The sequence below is a fragment of the Melitaea cinxia genome, chromosome 13, assembly GCF_905220565.1.
Source record: "Melitaea cinxia chromosome 13, ilMelCinx1.1, whole genome shotgun sequence".
NCBI lineage: Eukaryota > Metazoa > Arthropoda > Insecta > Lepidoptera > Nymphalidae > Melitaea > Melitaea cinxia.
The window spans coordinates 15,373,321-15,392,429 of record NC_059406.1 but is presented as its reverse complement, the minus strand read 5'-3'; the positions used below and the strand labels follow the sequence as shown (position 1 = coordinate 15,392,429).

General features: G+C 38.8%; 1 protein-coding gene across 1 annotated transcript; it reads right to left on the bottom strand.

Moving 5' to 3' along the window:
• Positions 1-296: 296 nt before the first annotated feature.
• Positions 297-17,334, bottom strand: LOC123658947 (AP-3 complex subunit beta-2). The gene is made up of 22 exons (XM_045594237.1): positions 17,150-17,334; positions 16,685-16,792; positions 15,601-15,739; positions 14,860-15,020; positions 14,581-14,724; positions 13,980-14,094; positions 13,561-13,741; positions 12,998-13,107; positions 11,886-12,153; positions 11,459-11,555; positions 10,621-10,756; positions 10,236-10,482; positions 9,568-9,722; positions 9,128-9,225; positions 8,121-8,180; positions 7,615-7,748; positions 7,107-7,310; positions 3,621-6,415; positions 3,046-3,184; positions 2,223-2,332; positions 1,686-1,789; positions 297-570 (listed from the first exon to the last, which is right to left on the bottom strand). Exons 1-22 carry the CDS (start codon positions 17,254-17,256, stop codon positions 423-425), a joined length of 5,760 nt encoding a protein of 1,919 aa, XP_045450193.1. The 5' UTR covers positions 17,257-17,334; the 3' UTR covers positions 297-422.
• Between the last annotated feature and the right edge of the window lie 1,775 nt (positions 17,335-19,109).

Genomic DNA, 19,109 nt, shown 5'->3' with positions numbered 1-19,109 from the left:
TAATCTTCTGTAAGGTAAGTTAAACTTTCTGTGCAATAAGTAATTAACATTATTTATATTTATAATTATTCTGTTATAATATAAATTGAAAATAAATAGTAAATAAACGTATGTAAGAAATTTTAGAGGAAAGCTATAACAATTATCATAATTAGGTAAATAATATGTTCAAAATTTCTGTTCAACCCTAATATATGTCTATACATCCCATCAACATTCATATTTTTATCATTTATAATTAAAAATTCAATAGCATTCGGAGAAAGATCGGTTTTTATGTTAAAAAAAAAAATTCGTTTTGCTTACAAATCTCTGTTCCTATATTCAAAAAACGGTTAGTTTCGATTACGAACCGTTAATAATCGAACATATATTTAGAACGAATCCTTTTCTTTTCTTTTGATGTAGGTACAAAGTTTTAGTTAATTTCTAGCAAAGGCCTGTGCGATTTGATTTGCTAACATCGACGCGATGGCCATATTGGAACAATTAGCGGTCACCGTACAAGCGTCGTCTATTTTAACGGACAGTAAAACTAAATCTTGCGACGACATCATTCGTCCCGCGAACCTGTAACGCAATAACATTTAAATATTAGAAAAAAATATTTATCAGGACATATTAAAAAGTGGACATTTACAAATTTGATTCATGAAAAACTTCTTTACGTACGCTCAACTTGGGGAGTAAGCTGGTGAATACGTGACGAGAGCGTTACGAAACATGTGATTGGGCGAGGCGAACGTAACTTGAGAGGGAGATAAGTTAATGAAGATAAAAAGAGAGAGAGTTACGTTTCGTATATTACTTTAGGAGCTAAAGAATTTTTACTTCAGTCTTGTGGTCTAAATATAAAGCACACTCCTTTTTTACCAGAACGTTTTTTGAAGGCTAATGAGGATTGTAAACTTAAACAAAAAATATTTGAAAAAATAATATATTTTTATATACTGTAACTAGCTGACTCGGCAAACGTTGTCTTGCCGCTATTTAAAAATAGGGGTTGGTGGTAGAAGGGTGAAAATTTAGCGTTGTATGTATTTTTCAAATCATTTTTTTTTAGATAAATCATATGTTTTATTTTATAACATATGATTTATCTAAAAAAAAAAATTTGGGTTGTACTACCCTTAACATTTAGGGGGATGAAAAGTAGATGTTGTTCGATTCTCAGACCTACCCAATATGCACACAAAATTTCATGAGAATCGGTCAAGCCATTTCGGAGGAATTTTATATATTAGATTAAAAACATACCAGACAAATTCCAAGTGTCTACTACTTAAAACAACAATTTTTTTTTTTCTGATTATTCTACTGATGATTAGAACGAATTCAATCCCTTTCAAACCAAGATTAATTTAACAAAATTAATTAAACAAGATTAACCATATTGTATTAGACCTAAGACTTATTGTAATGCCTGCCTCTGATGTTATATGTATATGCATATATTGTGTATGTTAGGAACAGTGTGTTTTGCAAATAAAGTTATTATTATTATTATTAATATAGCGTAAATGTCCTAAAGACATGTTTAACTTTTTTCCCCAGTTTTATAAATAACAAAACGTCATAACAAAACATCTCCTCGCATAGGCCAATCGAGTCAAAAATAAGACGTCAAATGAGTGTACTTTGACATTTTTGGTGTATCTCAGTATCTCAATTAATTTAAAAATTACCTCAGAAATTCTCCGGTAGCTGCGATAGCGGCTAGGTTAGCGGTTTCGAAGACACGCTTACATATCGCTTGTTCGTCTTTTAGTTTAACGGCTTGTTTGCTGCACTAAAATGTTGAAATTAATTGTTATTTTTAATAGTCTGTCTAAATTTCATTAGAAATACAAGAGCTGTTTCTATATTATAATTAAATGCAGGATATTATTGTGTAATTTACACAGAATTACTCTTCGAATATTATTTAAGTCTGATTCTAAAAAAAATTTGTTTAAAATTAAATTACACAAATAAATTTTACAGCAAAAATATTCAAAATTATAGTTGATAAGAACGAATTATATATATATATATATATATATATATATATATATATATATATATATATATATATATATATATATATATATATATATATAAAATTGTTGGACTGATAAGCCATTTAAAACGAACGGTTTGTAAACAGAGCAACTGTGAACTGCTCTCAAATTACTTTTTCTTATTATATTTTTTCTTCACAATTAATAACACTTTTAAGTCACCTCAGTCATTCCCCGTAACTTTTTCTGCTCTTGATCCCAACGTGCTGGAGACATGGTGACCGCTCTCATCAGCTCGCCCACCGGTGGGGTGATCGATGCTTGGACTTCACCTAATGGTACAATTTGTTAGAATTTGTGAACTAAGACAAATCACTCAAGAAAAACTTTCTAATTTGTTCACTGTAGAAATAGAAAACCCAGTAATAATTTCGAAAACATTATGCCATTTTTAATTTGCAATGTATGTATATTTTTAGGGTATGTTTGTAGCTTAGAACTCAATTATAAAGTAAATATCCTCAACTGATTGATCTGAAATTTTGTACATATGTTTAGTACTGATAACAATGCACGGTTAGCTATTTGACGTCACTCTAAATCCAACATGGCGGAATTCCTAAGACGGCGCAGTAGTTATTACTATATATAGGTGGAAAACAACCTTGTCCATTTGTACGATATATAATTTTATAAGTGGATATCATAGCTTTAGGACACCTGCACCACCAGGAGCATTGCAAGCACGATGCCAACCCTATTTACTAATGGCTACCTTACCCACCACAGAAACGCAACACTACTTGAAAGCAGTTTTATTTCAAATTCCTGGATTATGACGATATTTTACAGCTGCGAAATTTAAAGCGACATTATATTTTTTTTATCCAACTTTATTGATAATCAAGAGTAAGTACATCCCACCTAATGGCAAGCGGTTGCCGTAGCCTATAGACGCCTGACACACAAGAAGCTACTCCCAATTTTGAGCAGGACATATCCTACCTTGATCTACCTCAATTTGAATTAACTTGACTACACTTACCCAAAGAACTAATGATGGTGAACTCGATAGGCTGTATAGAGTCAGCGAAGTCCACGCCCAAAGTACCAGTCACGCTAGACCCGGGGCCCAGACGTGGGATCGTTGCGAACTCATGGATAGCGCGAGACCCCGTCAACAACTGAGGAAGATGATTTTTATTTAATATCTCTTAAGATATTTAATACCTGGGGTAGAGCTTCAGAATAATTTGTTTTACGATAAGTTCAATGGGAGAAACTGAGTGAGGCGTGATGACTTAGCCTGATAGAGAAAGAGAAAGAAAGACAGGGAAAGAAAGAGAGAGAGGAATGAAGGCAGGTGACAAAAAACAGACGATATAATATTTAACAGTAGCAGATTCAGAGATAAGAAGAGAATAAAGTAAAAATAAAAGAGTTGACAGGTATATCACATGCGATGAGTGAAACCATGCAACGCATGAGAACTGAGAAAGAGAAAGAGTAGGAAAGCGATTATCTCCTCAACGCAGTAATTTTAAATTTCAAATAGTCAGTAGTACTTTGAAAGAGTACAAGAGTAATTTAGAGAAAGAGATGAGGCAGAGAGGGATCTACCTTCTTGTTGACGCGGATGTTCTCGATGTCGTCGGGCGTGTGGTTGGTGAGGCAGAGCTCGACGGCGCACATCTTGTGCGAGTAGAGATGAGGCAGAGAGGGAGCTACCTTCTTGTTGACGCGGATGTTCTCGATGTCGTCGGGCGTGTGGTTGGTGAGGCAGAGCTCGACGGCGCACATCTTGTGCGAGTAGAGATGAGGCAGAGAGGGAGCTACCTTCTTGTTGACGCGGATGTTCTCGATGTCGTCGGGCGTGTGGTCGGTGAGGCAGAGCTCGACGGCGCACATCTTGTGCGAGTAGAGATGAGGCAGAGAGGGAGCTACCTTCTTGTTGACGCGGATGTTCTCGATGTCGTCGGGCGTGTGGTCGGTGAGGCAGAGCTCGACGGCGCACATCTTGTGCGAGTAGAGATGAGGCAGAGAGGGAGCTACCTTCTTGTTGACGCGGATGTTCTCGATGTCGTCGGGCGTGTGGTTGGTGAGGCAGAGCTCGACGGCGCACATCTTGTGCGAGTAGAGATGAGGCAGAGAGGGAGCTACCTTCTTGTTGACGCGGATGTTCTCGATGTCGTCGGGCGTGTGGTTGGTGAGGCAGAGCTCGACGGCGCACATCTTGTGCGAGTAGAGATGAGGCAGAGAGGGAGCTACCTTCTTGTTGACGCGGATGTTCTCGATGTCGTCGGGCGTGTGGTTGGTGAGGCAGAGCTCGACGGCGCACATCTTGTGCGAGTAGAGATGAGGCAGAGAGGGAGCTACCTTCTTGTTGACGCGGATGTTCTCGATGTCGTCGGGCGTGTGGTTGGTGAGGCAGAGCTCGACGGCGCACATCTTGTGCGAGTAGAGATGAGGCAGAGAGGGAGCTACCTTCTTGTTGACGCGGATGTTCTCGATGTCGTCGGGCGTGTGGTTGGTGAGGCAGAGCTCGACGGCGCACATCTTGTGCGAGTAGAGATGAGGCAGAGAGGGAGCTACCTTCTTGTTGACGCGGATGTTCTCGATGTCGTCGGGCGTGTGGTTGGTGAGGCAGAGCTCGACGGCGCACATCTTGTGCGAGTAGAGATGAGGCAGAGAGGGAGCTACCTTCTTGTTGACGCGGATGTTCTCGATGTCGTCGGGCGTGTGGTTGGTGAGGCAGAGCTCGACGGCGCACATCTTGTGCGAGTAGAGATGAGGCAGAGAGGGAGCTACCTTCTTGTTGACGCGGATGTTCTCGATGTCGTCGGGCGTGTGGTTGGTGAGGCAGAGCTCGACGGCGCACATCTTGTGCGAGTAGAGATGAGGCAGAGAGGGAGCTACCTTCTTGTTGACGCGGATGTTCTCGATGTCGTCGGGCGTGTGGTTGGTGAGGCAGAGCTCGACGGCGCACATCTTGTGCGAGTAGAGATGAGGCAGAGAGGGAGCTACCTTCTTGTTGACGCGGATGTTCTCGATGTCGTCGGGCGTGTGGTTGGTGAGGCAGAGCTCGACGGCGCACATCTTGTGCGAGTAGAGATGAGGCAGAGAGGGAGCTACCTTCTTGTTGACGCGGATGTTCTCGATGTCGTCGGGCGTGTGGTTGGTGAGGCAGAGCTCGACGGCGCACATCTTGTGCGAGTAGAGATGAGGCAGAGAGGGAGCTACCTTCTTGTTGACGCGGATGTTCTCGATGTCGTCGGGCGTGTGGTTGGTGAGGCAGAGCTCGACGGCGCACATCTTGTGCGAGTAGAGATGAGGCAGAGAGGGAGCTACCTTCTTGTTGACGCGGATGTTCTCGATGTCGTCGGGCGTGTGGTTGGTGAGGCAGAGCTCGACGGCGCACATCTTGTGCGAGTAGAGATGAGGCAGAGAGGGAGCTACCTTCTTGTTGACGCGGATGTTCTCGATGTCGTCGGGCGTGTGGTTGGTGAGGCAGAGCTCGACGGCGCACATCTTGTGCGAGTAGAGATGAGGCAGAGAGGGAGCTACCTTCTTGTTGACGCGGATGTTCTCGATGTCGTCGGGCGTGTGGTTGGTGAGGCAGAGCTCGACGGCGCACATCTTGTGCGAGTAGAGATGAGGCAGAGAGGGAGCTACCTTCTTGTTGACGCGGATGTTCTCGATGTCGTCGGGCGTGTGGTTGGTGAGGCAGAGCTCGACGGCGCACATCTTGTGCGAGTAGAGATGAGGCAGAGAGGGAGCTACCTTCTTGTTGACGCGGATGTTCTCGATGTCGTCGGGCGTGTGGTTGGTGAGGCAGAGCTCGACGGCGCACATCTTGTGCGAGTAGAGATGAGGCAGAGAGGGAGCTACCTTCTTGTTGACGCGGATGTTCTCGATGTCGTCGGGCGTGTGGTTGGTGAGGCAGAGCTCGACGGCGCACATCTTGTGCGAGTAGAGATGAGGCAGAGAGGGAGCTACCTTCTTGTTGACGCGGATGTTCTCGATGTCGTCGGGCGTGTGGTTGGTGAGGCAGAGCTCGACGGCGCACATCTTGTGCGAGTAGAGATGAGGCAGAGAGGGAGCTACCTTCTTGTTGACGCGGATGTTCTCGATGTCGTCGGGCGTGTGGTTGGTGAGGCAGAGCTCGACGGCGCACATCTTGTGCGAGTAGAGATGAGGCAGAGAGGGAGCTACCTTCTTGTTGACGCGGATGTTCTCGATGTCGTCGGGCGTGTGGTTGGTGAGGCAGAGCTCGACGGCGCACATCTTGTGCGAGTAGAGATGGGGCGCGCGGGTCCAGCGACGCGTTACAGCGAGGCCTCGTGACGTCACGCGCGAGATCACCTCCGTCTGAGTCGACGGGACCAGCGAGGGGCCCACAGGGGTAATGCTGTCAACTAATTCTTTTACCGTTAGTCCTGGCAAAAAGTAATTGATACGTTGCATTGGCGCAACGGGCTACCCTGCTAAGGTAAATGGCAGTAACAGTTTTTCTTTTATTTGGTGACTGACATTTAAAAATATATCATCAAATCTTTGTTTACGAAATTTATATTTTTTATATTATAATAATTCAGTTCGATAAAATCCAAAACTGTGAAGTAAATTTTCTCAGATTTCGATGTTTATACTTTACTGCTTTTTGTCTAAGCACGGCAGCTATTGTTCAGATAATCGCGTGTTCAATACCCACACATGGAAAACATTTGTTAAGTGCCTATCTTTCTTTTGTTTTTTCTACACAAATATTTTTTGGTGTCGTGGTCTGGGTTTGTCCTTGTTGTGTGTTTAGATACTCACGACACAAAAGTAAAACCTACTTCTTAACTTAGTTAAAACTAATAATTGGTCCTGCGAGCCGGACATTTTAATTAAGATTTAGTCCTTCGAACCCAATTTTTAATTTAATACTATTTATTCAATTTGTAAAAAAGAGAAAAAGGACAAAAGTTTATTGTAAAGTTAAAGCATATTACATAATTTGCATGACATCTTTTAAAAGTATTTCTTCTTAGTTTTATTTAATTTCTGAAATTACAGTTTCTTATACGGTTTAAAATTACTATATTTTTAAGTTTCTTAACTTACCCTCTCCAACCCCAGAGGGAGGGACGCTCGGTGGTGACAAGAAACCTCCACAAGTGGGTGTCATGGTGGGTAAGGAGCTGGCGACTTCATCCAGCTCTAGAAGTAATTCCAAGTTTGACTTCTCGTTTTTCTGATCCTTCGCTTCTGATTCTGTTTTTGGTGTTTCCTTATATAGACAATGACATAACGTTAACAACAAATTTTCTCAAAGTAATTGTTAATCAATTAAGTGTGTTCGTTGAATTGTTGTGCAAAACGAATCGTTTTTGAAATATAGGAACTGGACGTATATTATAACTTATATAATAAAACAAGTTTTTATTTTGTAACTGCAGAATTTCTTACTGATTCTTCTGTGCAGAATCGACATTTTGAATACGTAGTGAACTTATAAGTATAATTAATTAAAACAAAAAAAAATTAAACGACAATTTTAAAAGTGCGTTTGAAGTAAACTTGAACAATTCAATTCAAAATCAGAAAAAAAAAATGTTTTAAGCCTCATTACTTTTTACTAAAATACAACTGACCTTTTGTTCATCCTTCTCGTCATCCTCGCTACTTTCAGAGTCGTCCGACTCATTTTCTGAACTGGACGACTCACTGTCTGACTCTGAGTCTGATGTCCCAGAATTTGACGATCTGAGGAAAATTAATAATTGTGTATGTTCTCAAACAAAAAAATACACATCATTAAGGATTAATCGACAATTACTCGTCAGACCTTGCTCAAATTTAAATAGGACTTCACAACAAGCAAAATCTTTCGAGTGCATTCGGATTAAGAACCTCCTTAACGTGCTCTCCGAGGCACGGTGGGGAGACCCACAAAGACTACACAAACACCCAGACCACGGCAAACACCTGTATGGCCAATACAAATGTTTGTCATGTGCGGGATCGAACTCGCAACCGCCAGCGCAACAGCCACAAACCAGTGCTGTGACCGTTGTGTGCGGCAAACGTGTCATCGTTCTTTTTTTGAAGTATGTTAAAAATACAATAGATACTTACTTATAATTGTTACTCTCTTTCGGTTTCTCTTCTTTCTTTACGACTTCGTTTGCTTCTTCCCTAAAAATAATAAGATGGTTAAACAACAATAATTGTGTTTGCTCGCAAACGAAAAAAAACCGACTTCAATTACATCGACGAGTAATACAACGTAGATCGACGAAAAAATAGTCAAGTAACTACGCGTTATCAAAGATTACTCAAAAAGTAGTTATCAGATCTCAATAAAATTTATATGTGACCACATGACAAACATCAGCTTTCGATTAAAGTAAAAATTATCAAAATCGGTACACCCAGTAAAAAGTTATTGCGGATTTTCGAGAGTTTCCCTCGATTTATCTGGGATCCCATCATCAAATCCTGGTTTCCTTATCATGGTACCAAACTAGGGATATCCCCTTTCCAACAAAAAAAGAATTATCAAAATTGGTACATCCAGCAGAAAGTTATGCGGTATAATACGTAGGTCGACGAAAACAGCGTCAAGTAAAAACGCATTATTAGATATTACTCGAAAAGTAGTTGTTAGATCTCAGATAAATTTAAATGGGACCAATTGACACACACCACCTTTCGATTAAAAATTTTTTGTCGAAATCGGTCCACCCGGTCAAAAGTTCTGATGTACCATACATAAAAAAAATACAGTCGAAATAATAACAACAAAAATTAGTGTGCTTTACACCACACGACTGAAGTAAAACTTATGAAACGTATCTCTATCTCTTTCTATCTTCACTAACTTATACATCCCTCTCAACTTCCGCTCGCCTCGTCCGATCACACTTTTCGTAACGCTCTCGTCACTTCACCAGTTTACGGCCCAAGTCAAGCGTGCTTAAAGAAGTTTTACTTCAAAAATTATATTTTTTTAAACGTCGGCTAAAAGGCGCCGTCGATCAGACCAAAATCATCCTCATCAAAAACGCCCTCTATTGAGATATTACGTGAACTAAACTAATTGGAGATGGGCAGAAGTGAATATAAAATAGTAAATTACTTACTCGTCAGAAGATTCTTCAGAACTGCTGGAGTCTGAGGAACTCGATGATGTCGAACCAGAAACGTCGCTGTCCGGTTCCGAGTAGAAACTCTTGTTTTTCTGTATTTTAATGGCAAAATTGTTGACACAAATAACTGAAGACAAAGTCTTACTTAAAAAAACAAACTTATTATTACAATAATTATACAATATTTTTTGTCAAGTTGATTTTACGTTTATTTTTTAATTATTTATATTTATAGCATTTGAATTAGAGAAGTATAAAGGATATCATCATATATATTAATACGCTAAGATTAAGATGTTTGACTCCCTTTTTAGAAAAAAAACAGCACTGCGCTTGCGATGCATTAGTGTTGCAGACGCCTATACGGAAACAGCTTACCATCAGGTGAGCCGTACGCTCGTTTGCCGACCTGGATGTAAAAAAAAAACCATCACCTGTCCCTCTTCAACAACGGGAGCGCTGACAGGAACAGCCGTTTCCCTCAACTCAGCAGCGATGGTTTCCCTCGGGGAGGATGGTAAGGGGCGATAGCCCACAGCTGCCGAACCGATGTACTGGGACAGAGATCCCACCGTGTACTGGTCTCTTTCTGGTGGGAATGGAAAAAGGGTGGGTTTTCAATTGACACATAGATTTTAGACATTTTCAAATCGATTCAATAGAATGATGTCAGAATTGTGATCAAGGAAAGATAGATGATAAGAGAGTTGATACACTTTGTTTGGATCAAATTATTTGAGGATGTTTTACAGCTTATTTTGAAAATGCAATGCATCTGTGAACTGCTGGACACTTTTTGTATTTTACCCGCATTATTGTTATTAATTTCTCATGTAAGTTTTAATTAGAAATAAATATTCTTTAAATCTAAACCTATTTCATCGGTTGTTGAGAATAATAAAATTTCTAATTTTTCACTTAAAGTTAAGACATTCTCAAATAATGTCGAAGTATCGAGCTCGGCAAAATAAAAAATATGGTAAATATTCCGTTTTAAATAATTGGAGTAAAGTAAGCACATCACCCCAATAAATTCTAACGAATTATAATAATAAAACCACAAGTGTTGACAACGAACACAAACATCCACAAACCGACCCACCTTTATAATTAGAATGCACAATCGGTTTCGGCTTGTCCGGACAGAAGATGTAGGCCGCGTAGCGCGCCAGCAGCGACGTAGGCGCGGGCTCTACGAAGCACCGTAGCATGCGCGCTCGGTCGCGGACGTCGTAGCTGGCGTCGTAGCGCGCCAGCGACAGCACGTACTTGCAGACCGGCAGCGTGTCCGGCTGCGTCAGCGACAGCTTCATGGCGAGCGACAGCAGCTGCAGCTTCACCAGCTCGTCCTGGGCACCGTCACGTTCGTATTACTCTACCAAGAGTGGTAAGTGTGTACTTGCAAGAGTGGTGTGTACTTGCAAAAGAGTGGTAAGAGTATACGTATGTGGCACAAGAGCGGTGAGTGTGCACTGCCACAAGCGTACCTGGTCGGCGAAGGCGGCCGCCATGTGCGCCAGGACGGCGGCGGCCCGCGGCAGCTTGGCGCCGTGCTCCGCCACCAGCCACACGGCCGCCGCGCGCGCCGCGCCCGCCAGCCTGGGGGGGGGGAGGATTATTTCACTTTATTTTCAACCGATCATTCGGTAGGAGTAAAGCAATTTTAGCACACCTCTCACCAGCACTGCCACACCACCTATACACACTTCCACACCCTTCATCAACACTACGACACCCCTAACACAAGCTACGACATAACTCACAAGCACTACCACACCCCTTACCAGCACTATCCCACCACTCATACGCACTACTACATCCCTTACCAGCTCTACCACACCGTTAATACGCACTACCACATCCCACACCAGCTCTACCACACCATTCATATGCACTACCACATCCCACACCAGCTCTACCACACCACTCACCAGCTCTACCACACCACTCATACGCACTACCAAATGCCACACCCCTAACCATCATTGGCACACCACTTACACTCACTACCACAGCACTCAGTAGCACCACCACCTTTCTACATGTGTTGTCATTGATTATCTTCATTTAATTAAATAACCATGGAATTATAATATCATAATAAAGCCTAAAGTAGTTGAGAGCCAATAAATTCAGAGAATGAACAATGATGAATGAAAGACATATTTGATAAAACTGGAATTAATGAGTTACCTTAAGAAATATCATCTTCCCACACTTGTAAGATGGAGGCCAAATATAAAAAAATCTTGCTTCAGACCACACGACTGAAGTAAACCTTAAAGTTTAACTTCCAATAAGCCAGCCCCTCACCTGTCGGTCCGCAGCAGCTTGGCAGCTCTAGCGACGGCCGCGCTGGCGGACGCGGCGCCGCCCCCCACCACGCGCTTCACCACCACCACCGCCTCGCACACCACCCACTCTGTCACCACAGAACCACTAATGAAAAGTGACCGGTGTTCGCTCAGCGGTAGTCGACCGGACTGGTGAGTCAGATAAAACTCTTAGTTAATCCGTTGAAGCTGCGTATAATATTATTGTACATATTTTGATTGTAGACGATAGATCGCAACGCGTTGCCGACCCTACCCCTCCCCTCCCCAGGAGTTCTGGTCACCTTACTCACCACAGGAACACAACACTGCAACAAGATTTGTGTACAAGAAAAAAAAAATGACGTATCCACGAGAAAAAAGGCTGTAAAAAGTTTGCCCAGATCAGGTAATATCAGTGTAATACAAAAATTTCTTACCATCTTTACTCGATAGCAGATGCAGCAGACCATTCAAGCAAGTTTCCGTTTCCGTACTAATGGCGACCGCCAGCCTGCCTATCGCTTGAATAGTGGCAGCAACGAAGGCTTTATCATTAGACGTGACGTAGGTTTGATACTCGCGCAGGACAACCGGGGCGCTGGCCTCGGTAGCCAAGTTGGTCAAGATCTCCAATTTGAGGAGCTTTATATGTGTCGGGTCGGAGTTTCTCACGAAGAATGATTTTAGAAACGGTTCGAAAAGTGACTGAAACGAAGACATTTTTGAAGTGAAACTTCTATCGAATCGTTGTGATTTGAAAATTCGATGAAACGAAAATGCGATAGAATACATTATTGCTCAAAACACGCAAAACGCGTTTTGCATTGCGTTTACGAACTCTTTCACGAGACCGGGACCATCCGTGGCCTACCTACCTACGACTTTTCAGAAGTTTCACTTCTGAGTGAGTTCGTGTAAACTGCACGAACACACACACACACCCAATATTTATATCACTTGCATCACAATAATAATAAAAAAACACTATCTATCACACTATATTATCACAGCGAAAAACTCCTGAAAAACCAAGCATCATAAACGTGTTCCCGACCCTCCCCAGGAGCGCTGGCCACCTTACCTACCAAAGAAACACAGCACTACTAGAAAACCGAATTATATTTCTTTGACACGACTAGGTCGGTAAACGGCGGCTCACCGATGGTAAACAATTACCGGAGCCTGTAGACGTCTGCAGCACCAGAACCATCACTGTGTTACCCACCCTACCCCCGACCCTGTGAAGGAGCTCTATACCTTCACAGGAACACAACAGAGTGCAGTGTTATTTAGCTGTGATCTTCTGTAAGGTTGAGGTACTTGGCTTTTGCGGATTAGTGTTTAAGAAAATATTAAAACGTAGATGTCCTCAAAAATTGAAAGTTTTTTTCGAATTACGAAACATAACTGATAGATAAGGAAAGGTAGCTATCGTTTGACAGAACTGATTTATCGGTTTATTTACATTGCTTTCAAATTATAACATTATAGAATCCATATGTAAGCCTCATAGTAGGAGTCGGTTTTAGTAATTATTAAAACTACAGACCCGCCTGGTGACTGTGAGAGAGGCTATCGAGTTGAGGACGACGCTCTGGACTTCAATCGGAGCTCGTAGCAAACGTATCATGGCTTTCGCTACAGGCGGCAACTCTTGAACTAAATAAAAAAAAAATAATAATTAAATCGTAAGATAATAGGTATATTCAAATCGTATAGGTAAATTTTCCGAGAACAATTCATCGAATCACCTCAAATTAGATGTCCAGAAACAAATAAACACAAAAATTTGTTATCTGTGGAAAACTAGCTTGTGACTTGTAGCGACTGCGTCAAACCATTGCTTTAACTTATTTTAGAATTACTTTATACTTGTCATAGTACTAGAAAATTATTTAATAATATTTCATGTCTTTAGACATTTTGATGTTAGATAGAGAAATAGTGTGTGACATAGTCCTATGTAGGTAAACAATCCCATAACATAATTTGGTTTAAAAGATAGCCCACCAATTAAAACCAATCCAAACTATCCATGAAACAAATTATATCACAAATAATACCATAAAAAGTTAAGCAAAGTAAGAAGATAATATAAGTCAAAGTTCTCACCAGGCCCGCAATGATAGAAAAGTTGTGCTACGGCCATAACTACGCCAGCGTTCCGACTTTGCAATAGTGGCTTAGCGGCACGCAGTAGTAAACGTAAGTCTGGGTCCACCGACGGGGCGCTGTCCTTATCGCCTGAACTGTCCGAATCGTAGAATGGCTTTTCGCTTTCACTCGAGTAACTCTGTGAATATAGAAAAAATATATATGTATTAAAAAAATGACTGTGCTTTAGACCACATGACCGAAGTAAAACTTCTTTAGCTAGCCATCTAACTTATATCTCCCTCTCAACTTCCGTTCGCCTCGCCCGATCACACTTTTCGTAACGCATTCACCAGCTTACTCCCCAAGTCAAGCGTGCATAAAGAAGTTTTGTTTCACAAACATATTTCAAAATCACTAAAATACCGAGATTTTGCTATACTTACATCATTATTTGGATTGGGGAAGTGACTCTTAGCGTATACAGTCAAAACGTTCAGCAAAGTCAGTTGACCCCATTCATCAACATCTGCCAGAAGAGAACAAAGTTTCCTACAAAGAAATAAATAAAACTTTAGTAAAAGTATAGTTTGTGTTATAAGGATAGCCATGATGAAATATTACGCAATCCCTGATATATTGCTAAATCCATAAATTGCTTTCAATATTGCTTGCAATCTATTCGCAACGAGAGAAAAAACTGACTTCAATTACATCTACAAGTGTTACTACAAAGTCAATGAAATATAACATTTTTTTGAATATGAAAAATAAAAAAATTAAAAAAAGAAAAACGAAAAAATAAGCATTATTAGGAACAATTCAAAAAATATTCGTCAGTTTTCGAACAAATTTTAATTGGAATCAACACCTAGTCAAAATGTATGAGGTAATACAAATATAAAAAAAAAAAAATAGAAAAACGAAGAAAAAAAAAATAATATGAACTGAGGACCTCATCACTCTTTTTAATTTGATAAAAAAAATTAACATAGGTTTAGAACTGTTATCAAATTAAAAATATTTATTAATACATACCTATAGCTTCTGTGAATTAAGCTCATCCTATCTCCGCAGACTTCAGTAAACGCCATGGCTGCTGACCCCACAACCAAAGGAGCTTTATCAGACAAAAGTTTGTCTATGATCGCGACCAGCTCCTCTTTCTGGTCAGGATCTAGGCTGAAATAAAATAATATTAATTTAGATTAAATTTAACAATCAATTAAATCCAAGAATAAATGTGATTGCTCGCAATATTCATATGTTACTGTATATGTACTTTGCTTCACGTATTAATATATAGACATACTCTACCTGTATAACTTAGGTATAGCATGGGCGGCTGTCTTCCTCACATATGGACTCATATCGCTTGCTGAGTCTTTAATAGCTAGCATTACGATTGGTACGATCATGGGTACACGGATTGACGACAAGACTCTGAGAGCACTAGCCCTTATTAATTGATTTGGGTCCTGAAATAAAAGATATTTTCATAAATTTCAGTAATTTTTAATAATAATAGGATTCCAAAAATGAAAACTATTAAATATCACAAATTGATGTATTCAAGTACGTCTACTTGAATTAAAAGGATTTTCGAGTCCTTATTTAACAAATTTGAATTGTTTTCTATAAATTAGTTACGGCTAATATGAAGGTATCCGTCAACCGCAACTCAGAGTGGAGCAACGTGGTGGATTAAGTTCTAATCCTTTTCCTACATGGAGAATGAGGCCCAGCTGTGGGATGTTATACACTGAATCCTGAATATGTCTATACTGTAGGCGCAGTTTGCAGTGACTCTGTATTCTGCCACAGATTTGTGGTTAGCAGTATATAAAATGTATTTAAGTTTATTTATCAAAATAAAATGTAGCAAAGTCAGACGGCTATTACTCTATAATCACGCATCAAGGTTCTTTCCTTAGAAACAGACGTCTGTGTATTTTAAAGATATTTATTGTTTGTTGTATTTTAAAGATATTTATTGTTTGTTGTATTTTAAAGATATTTATTGAAATATATTAACTACTAAATATACTCTATACACACCTTAAGTGCCCTTTGGAATGTGCTGATAGATAACAAAGCCAAGTCCTGTTGCTCTTCAGCGTACCGTACAAGATATACGTACACTAGTTTTTTAACCTCTATATTCTTTGAAACGACATTCTTAACGACTGCTGGAAATCTGAAAGATTAATATAACATAAAAAAATATATATACTTATGTTATTAATTTTCTTATTATTGTTTCATCTGATATATAAAAATGTTATGTCACAGTGTTTATACTCCTCTGTAATGGCACAACATAATTATTTATGATTTTTTTTTAATGTGTATTAGGATAGATCAGCAGTGGAGCAGCATGGTGGATTAAACTGTGATCCTTCTGCTACATGGGGAATCAGGTTGCAGAGAGGATAGATTGTAAAGCGCTAGGTGATTAGTGTTAGGGTATCCTCATCGTATTTTTTTTTTCTTTATTTTAATAGTATGATTTATTATAATAAACGATCATGTATGTTTTTGTTTTCAATTCTTAACTTAAGAACTAAATATTACACATAGTTGCGAATTCATATCCGCGTGGAATGATGCCCTGGGCAAAAAATGTACCAGCCCTCTTGCCACCAGTGGAGATAATATTTACAATATTGGTTTTATTTGTTTATATGTTATTTACCTTGAAATGATGTAAAGGCTATTATATACATCACAGGTAGATTAATTTATGGGAGGTTAAATTTTTGTTATTTCTGACTCTACCTTAATTCCAGTGCTGTGGGAAGTGTACTCATGCTCTGTCCTGCGACTATAACGCGTTATTTTGGAACAAATTTACGTAAAAACAATCCTTACAGATCAAAATACGATACGAACTGACCTTTAATTACTGACAAATAGACACTTTTAAACAAAATAACGCATCAGACATAATATTCTAATAAAATTAGTAACATTGCGTGCTAGAATATAGGTATAGAAATTCAAATAGTTGTCCGGAGGTGTGAAAAAGCCACATTCCCTCCCACCCCCACCCTCCCTTTCCCCCCAACCCCATAAATTTCTTGCCGGCGATGTACATAATTACCGATGTAAATAAAAATAAATATATGAAGAAAATACTTACAAGTCGGATGCATCTCTTCCTTTAGCTATCATTCCGATGATCCTCTTCATAGCCTCGAGTTTCAAAGAATCTTTAGATCCATCCAACATCATCTTTAAGTCTTCATTCCTAAACGAATAAATTTTCTTATTTAACAATAAAGCATTTAAAAAATAAGCTAGAGAAATAAGTGGGGATTATTAAAATGTTATTACATTTTATCAAAATAAAACAATTTAGAATCATAATATTTTAACTTCAACTTTAACTAAACTTTAAATAGAAATCAGGCCTCTCTTATTGCAAATAATAAACACGATTAATATAATTTTGCCTTCAGAAAAGAAAGTTTTACAAAACGTTATGTTAACTAATTTATAAGTACAAAAACGAAACAAAATAAAACAAATAGTAATGCATTCTGTATTATTGTCAACAGATGTCTTATTAAGTTATTCTAGTTAGAATATATTGAATTAAACTTACTTTTTATAATCCGGTTGAAAGAAGGCCCCAGAAGCAGGATCAGTTGCGGGGTATTCGACCTCACCTTGCACCACTTTATCATTGTTATATGAAGTCATGCTCGTCATTTTAAGGGTTTAAAAAACGTAAAAAAAAAACTTATTTATTACACAAAACTATCAACAGGCATTCTTTAATTTCGACAACTCAATAACTATTTTTTTTCATACAAGTTAACGTTATGACGTTTTATGTGTCACTGTCAAAACTGGCTACGTTTTGTTATCTCATTAAATGAAATTCTGACCATTTCGCCTATATTCAAAATTAAAATATTGAATTAAAATCTATACAATTAAATAAAATTGCAATGTCTGTTTGTAATATTAAAATAACCACTTTTGACTAAATGCATATACCAAAATAACATTATAATTACAATTACAATACAATACAATTTTTGTCTGTCTGTTTGTTCCGGATAATCTCTGAAACGGTTGAACCGATTTTGACGGAACTTTCACTGGCAGATAACTGATGTAATAAGGAGTAACTGAGGCTACTTTTATTTTAACTTTTTTTTATAACACTATGAACTGAACAATACCTTAGTACTTTTTTGTTAAAATCCACGCGGACGAAGTCGCGGGTACAGCTACTATTATTATAAAATAGTTGATAAATTAAAATATTCATATATCAAGTATTTGCTAAGTATAAGTATTTGCTTTAAGAAAACGGTGACTATTCACTGGAACATCGCTTAGCCGCACCCTTGAAATCTTTAAAACCTAATAAATCAGAACACCTGTAAAGGGTTTACTTTAGCTCATTATTGATCAATAATTCAATGCTCAATTTATAAAAGATGAAGAAGAAGAACGTTTCGAACCTTTGGACACTTTTTTCATGTATTCAATATTTCAGTCAGATTTATGAACTATTCAATAATATCAAAGCAAAGTCAATTAGGTACTATGTCTGTCTGTTACCGATACAATAGAAATTTACTGAACGGATTTTCATGCTGTTTTCAGGTTTTTACTAATAGACAGAGTAATTTATCAAAAAATATTTAGGTGTATAAATTATTAAGGTGTAGAAAACTGGTCAAAATATAACGATAACGATTTGTGATAAATGGCATTTCATGCCAAATACCGTAATTCTTACTATATAATATAAACAATATTTTCTCCATTCTACGTGACATTGGCGAAATCATCTGTGCTAGCATGGCACTGTTTGAAGCTCCATGGTTTAAAGCCATTAATCTGAATGAATGAAATATATTATTTAATTATTTATTGAACTTAAAGACACATAAAAAACGTAGGTTTCCAGTCTTATGATTATCTTCTTCTGTCACTATTAATCTTGTTTAAAAACTTCTTAGTTATCTAGTATGAACTTTTGTGTGTCTGTGTGTATGTGTGTGTTTATATGTATGTAAACAAACTATCTATGTAAGTATGTATGTCTATTTATTGAGTTGCTTCCTATTATTTTTTATAAAATTATACTCTACACCTACACCGTCAATATACCAACTCCTTTGCCCTAAGGTTGCCTGGAAGAGATTGCTCTTAAGCAATAAGGCCGCCTTTTGTACATTTTATTTTTCTCTACAAATTATTACTAATGTTGCTAGCTTATTTTATTTGTTTGGTGTACAATAAAGTGTTAAATAAATAAATAAATAATAAAAAACATTAATACAGTGGCTGTTGGCAAGGGCAGTGGTGTTCAAGGGGCATCATGCCCCGGGCGCTATTTACAAACGGGCGCCAAATGATCCGCAAAACAAAAAATCGCTGGGCAATTATCATATTACTTTTAAACGTGGGGGAGGGGTGGCTAAAAATGTATTGTGCCCTAGGCGCGAGTTAAGCTTGTTACGTCACTGGGCAAGGGCGAACATATCTAAATAATTGTGTTTGCTCGCAAACGAAAAAAAAAACCGACTTCAATTACATCAACA

Coding starts and splice junctions, on each gene's coding strand:
- LOC123658947 (XM_045594237.1), bottom strand. CDS start 17,256: ATGACGAGCATGACTTCATATAACAATGATAAAGTGGTGCAAGGTGAG. Junction 14,725..14,859: donor GCTATACCTAAGTTATACAG/GTAGAGTATGTC, acceptor ATTTTATTTCAG/CCTAGATCCTGACCAGAAAG. Junction 8,181..9,127: donor TCTGAAGAATCTTCTGACGA/GTAAGTAATTTA, acceptor TATTATTTTTAG/GGAAGAAGCAAACGAAGTCG.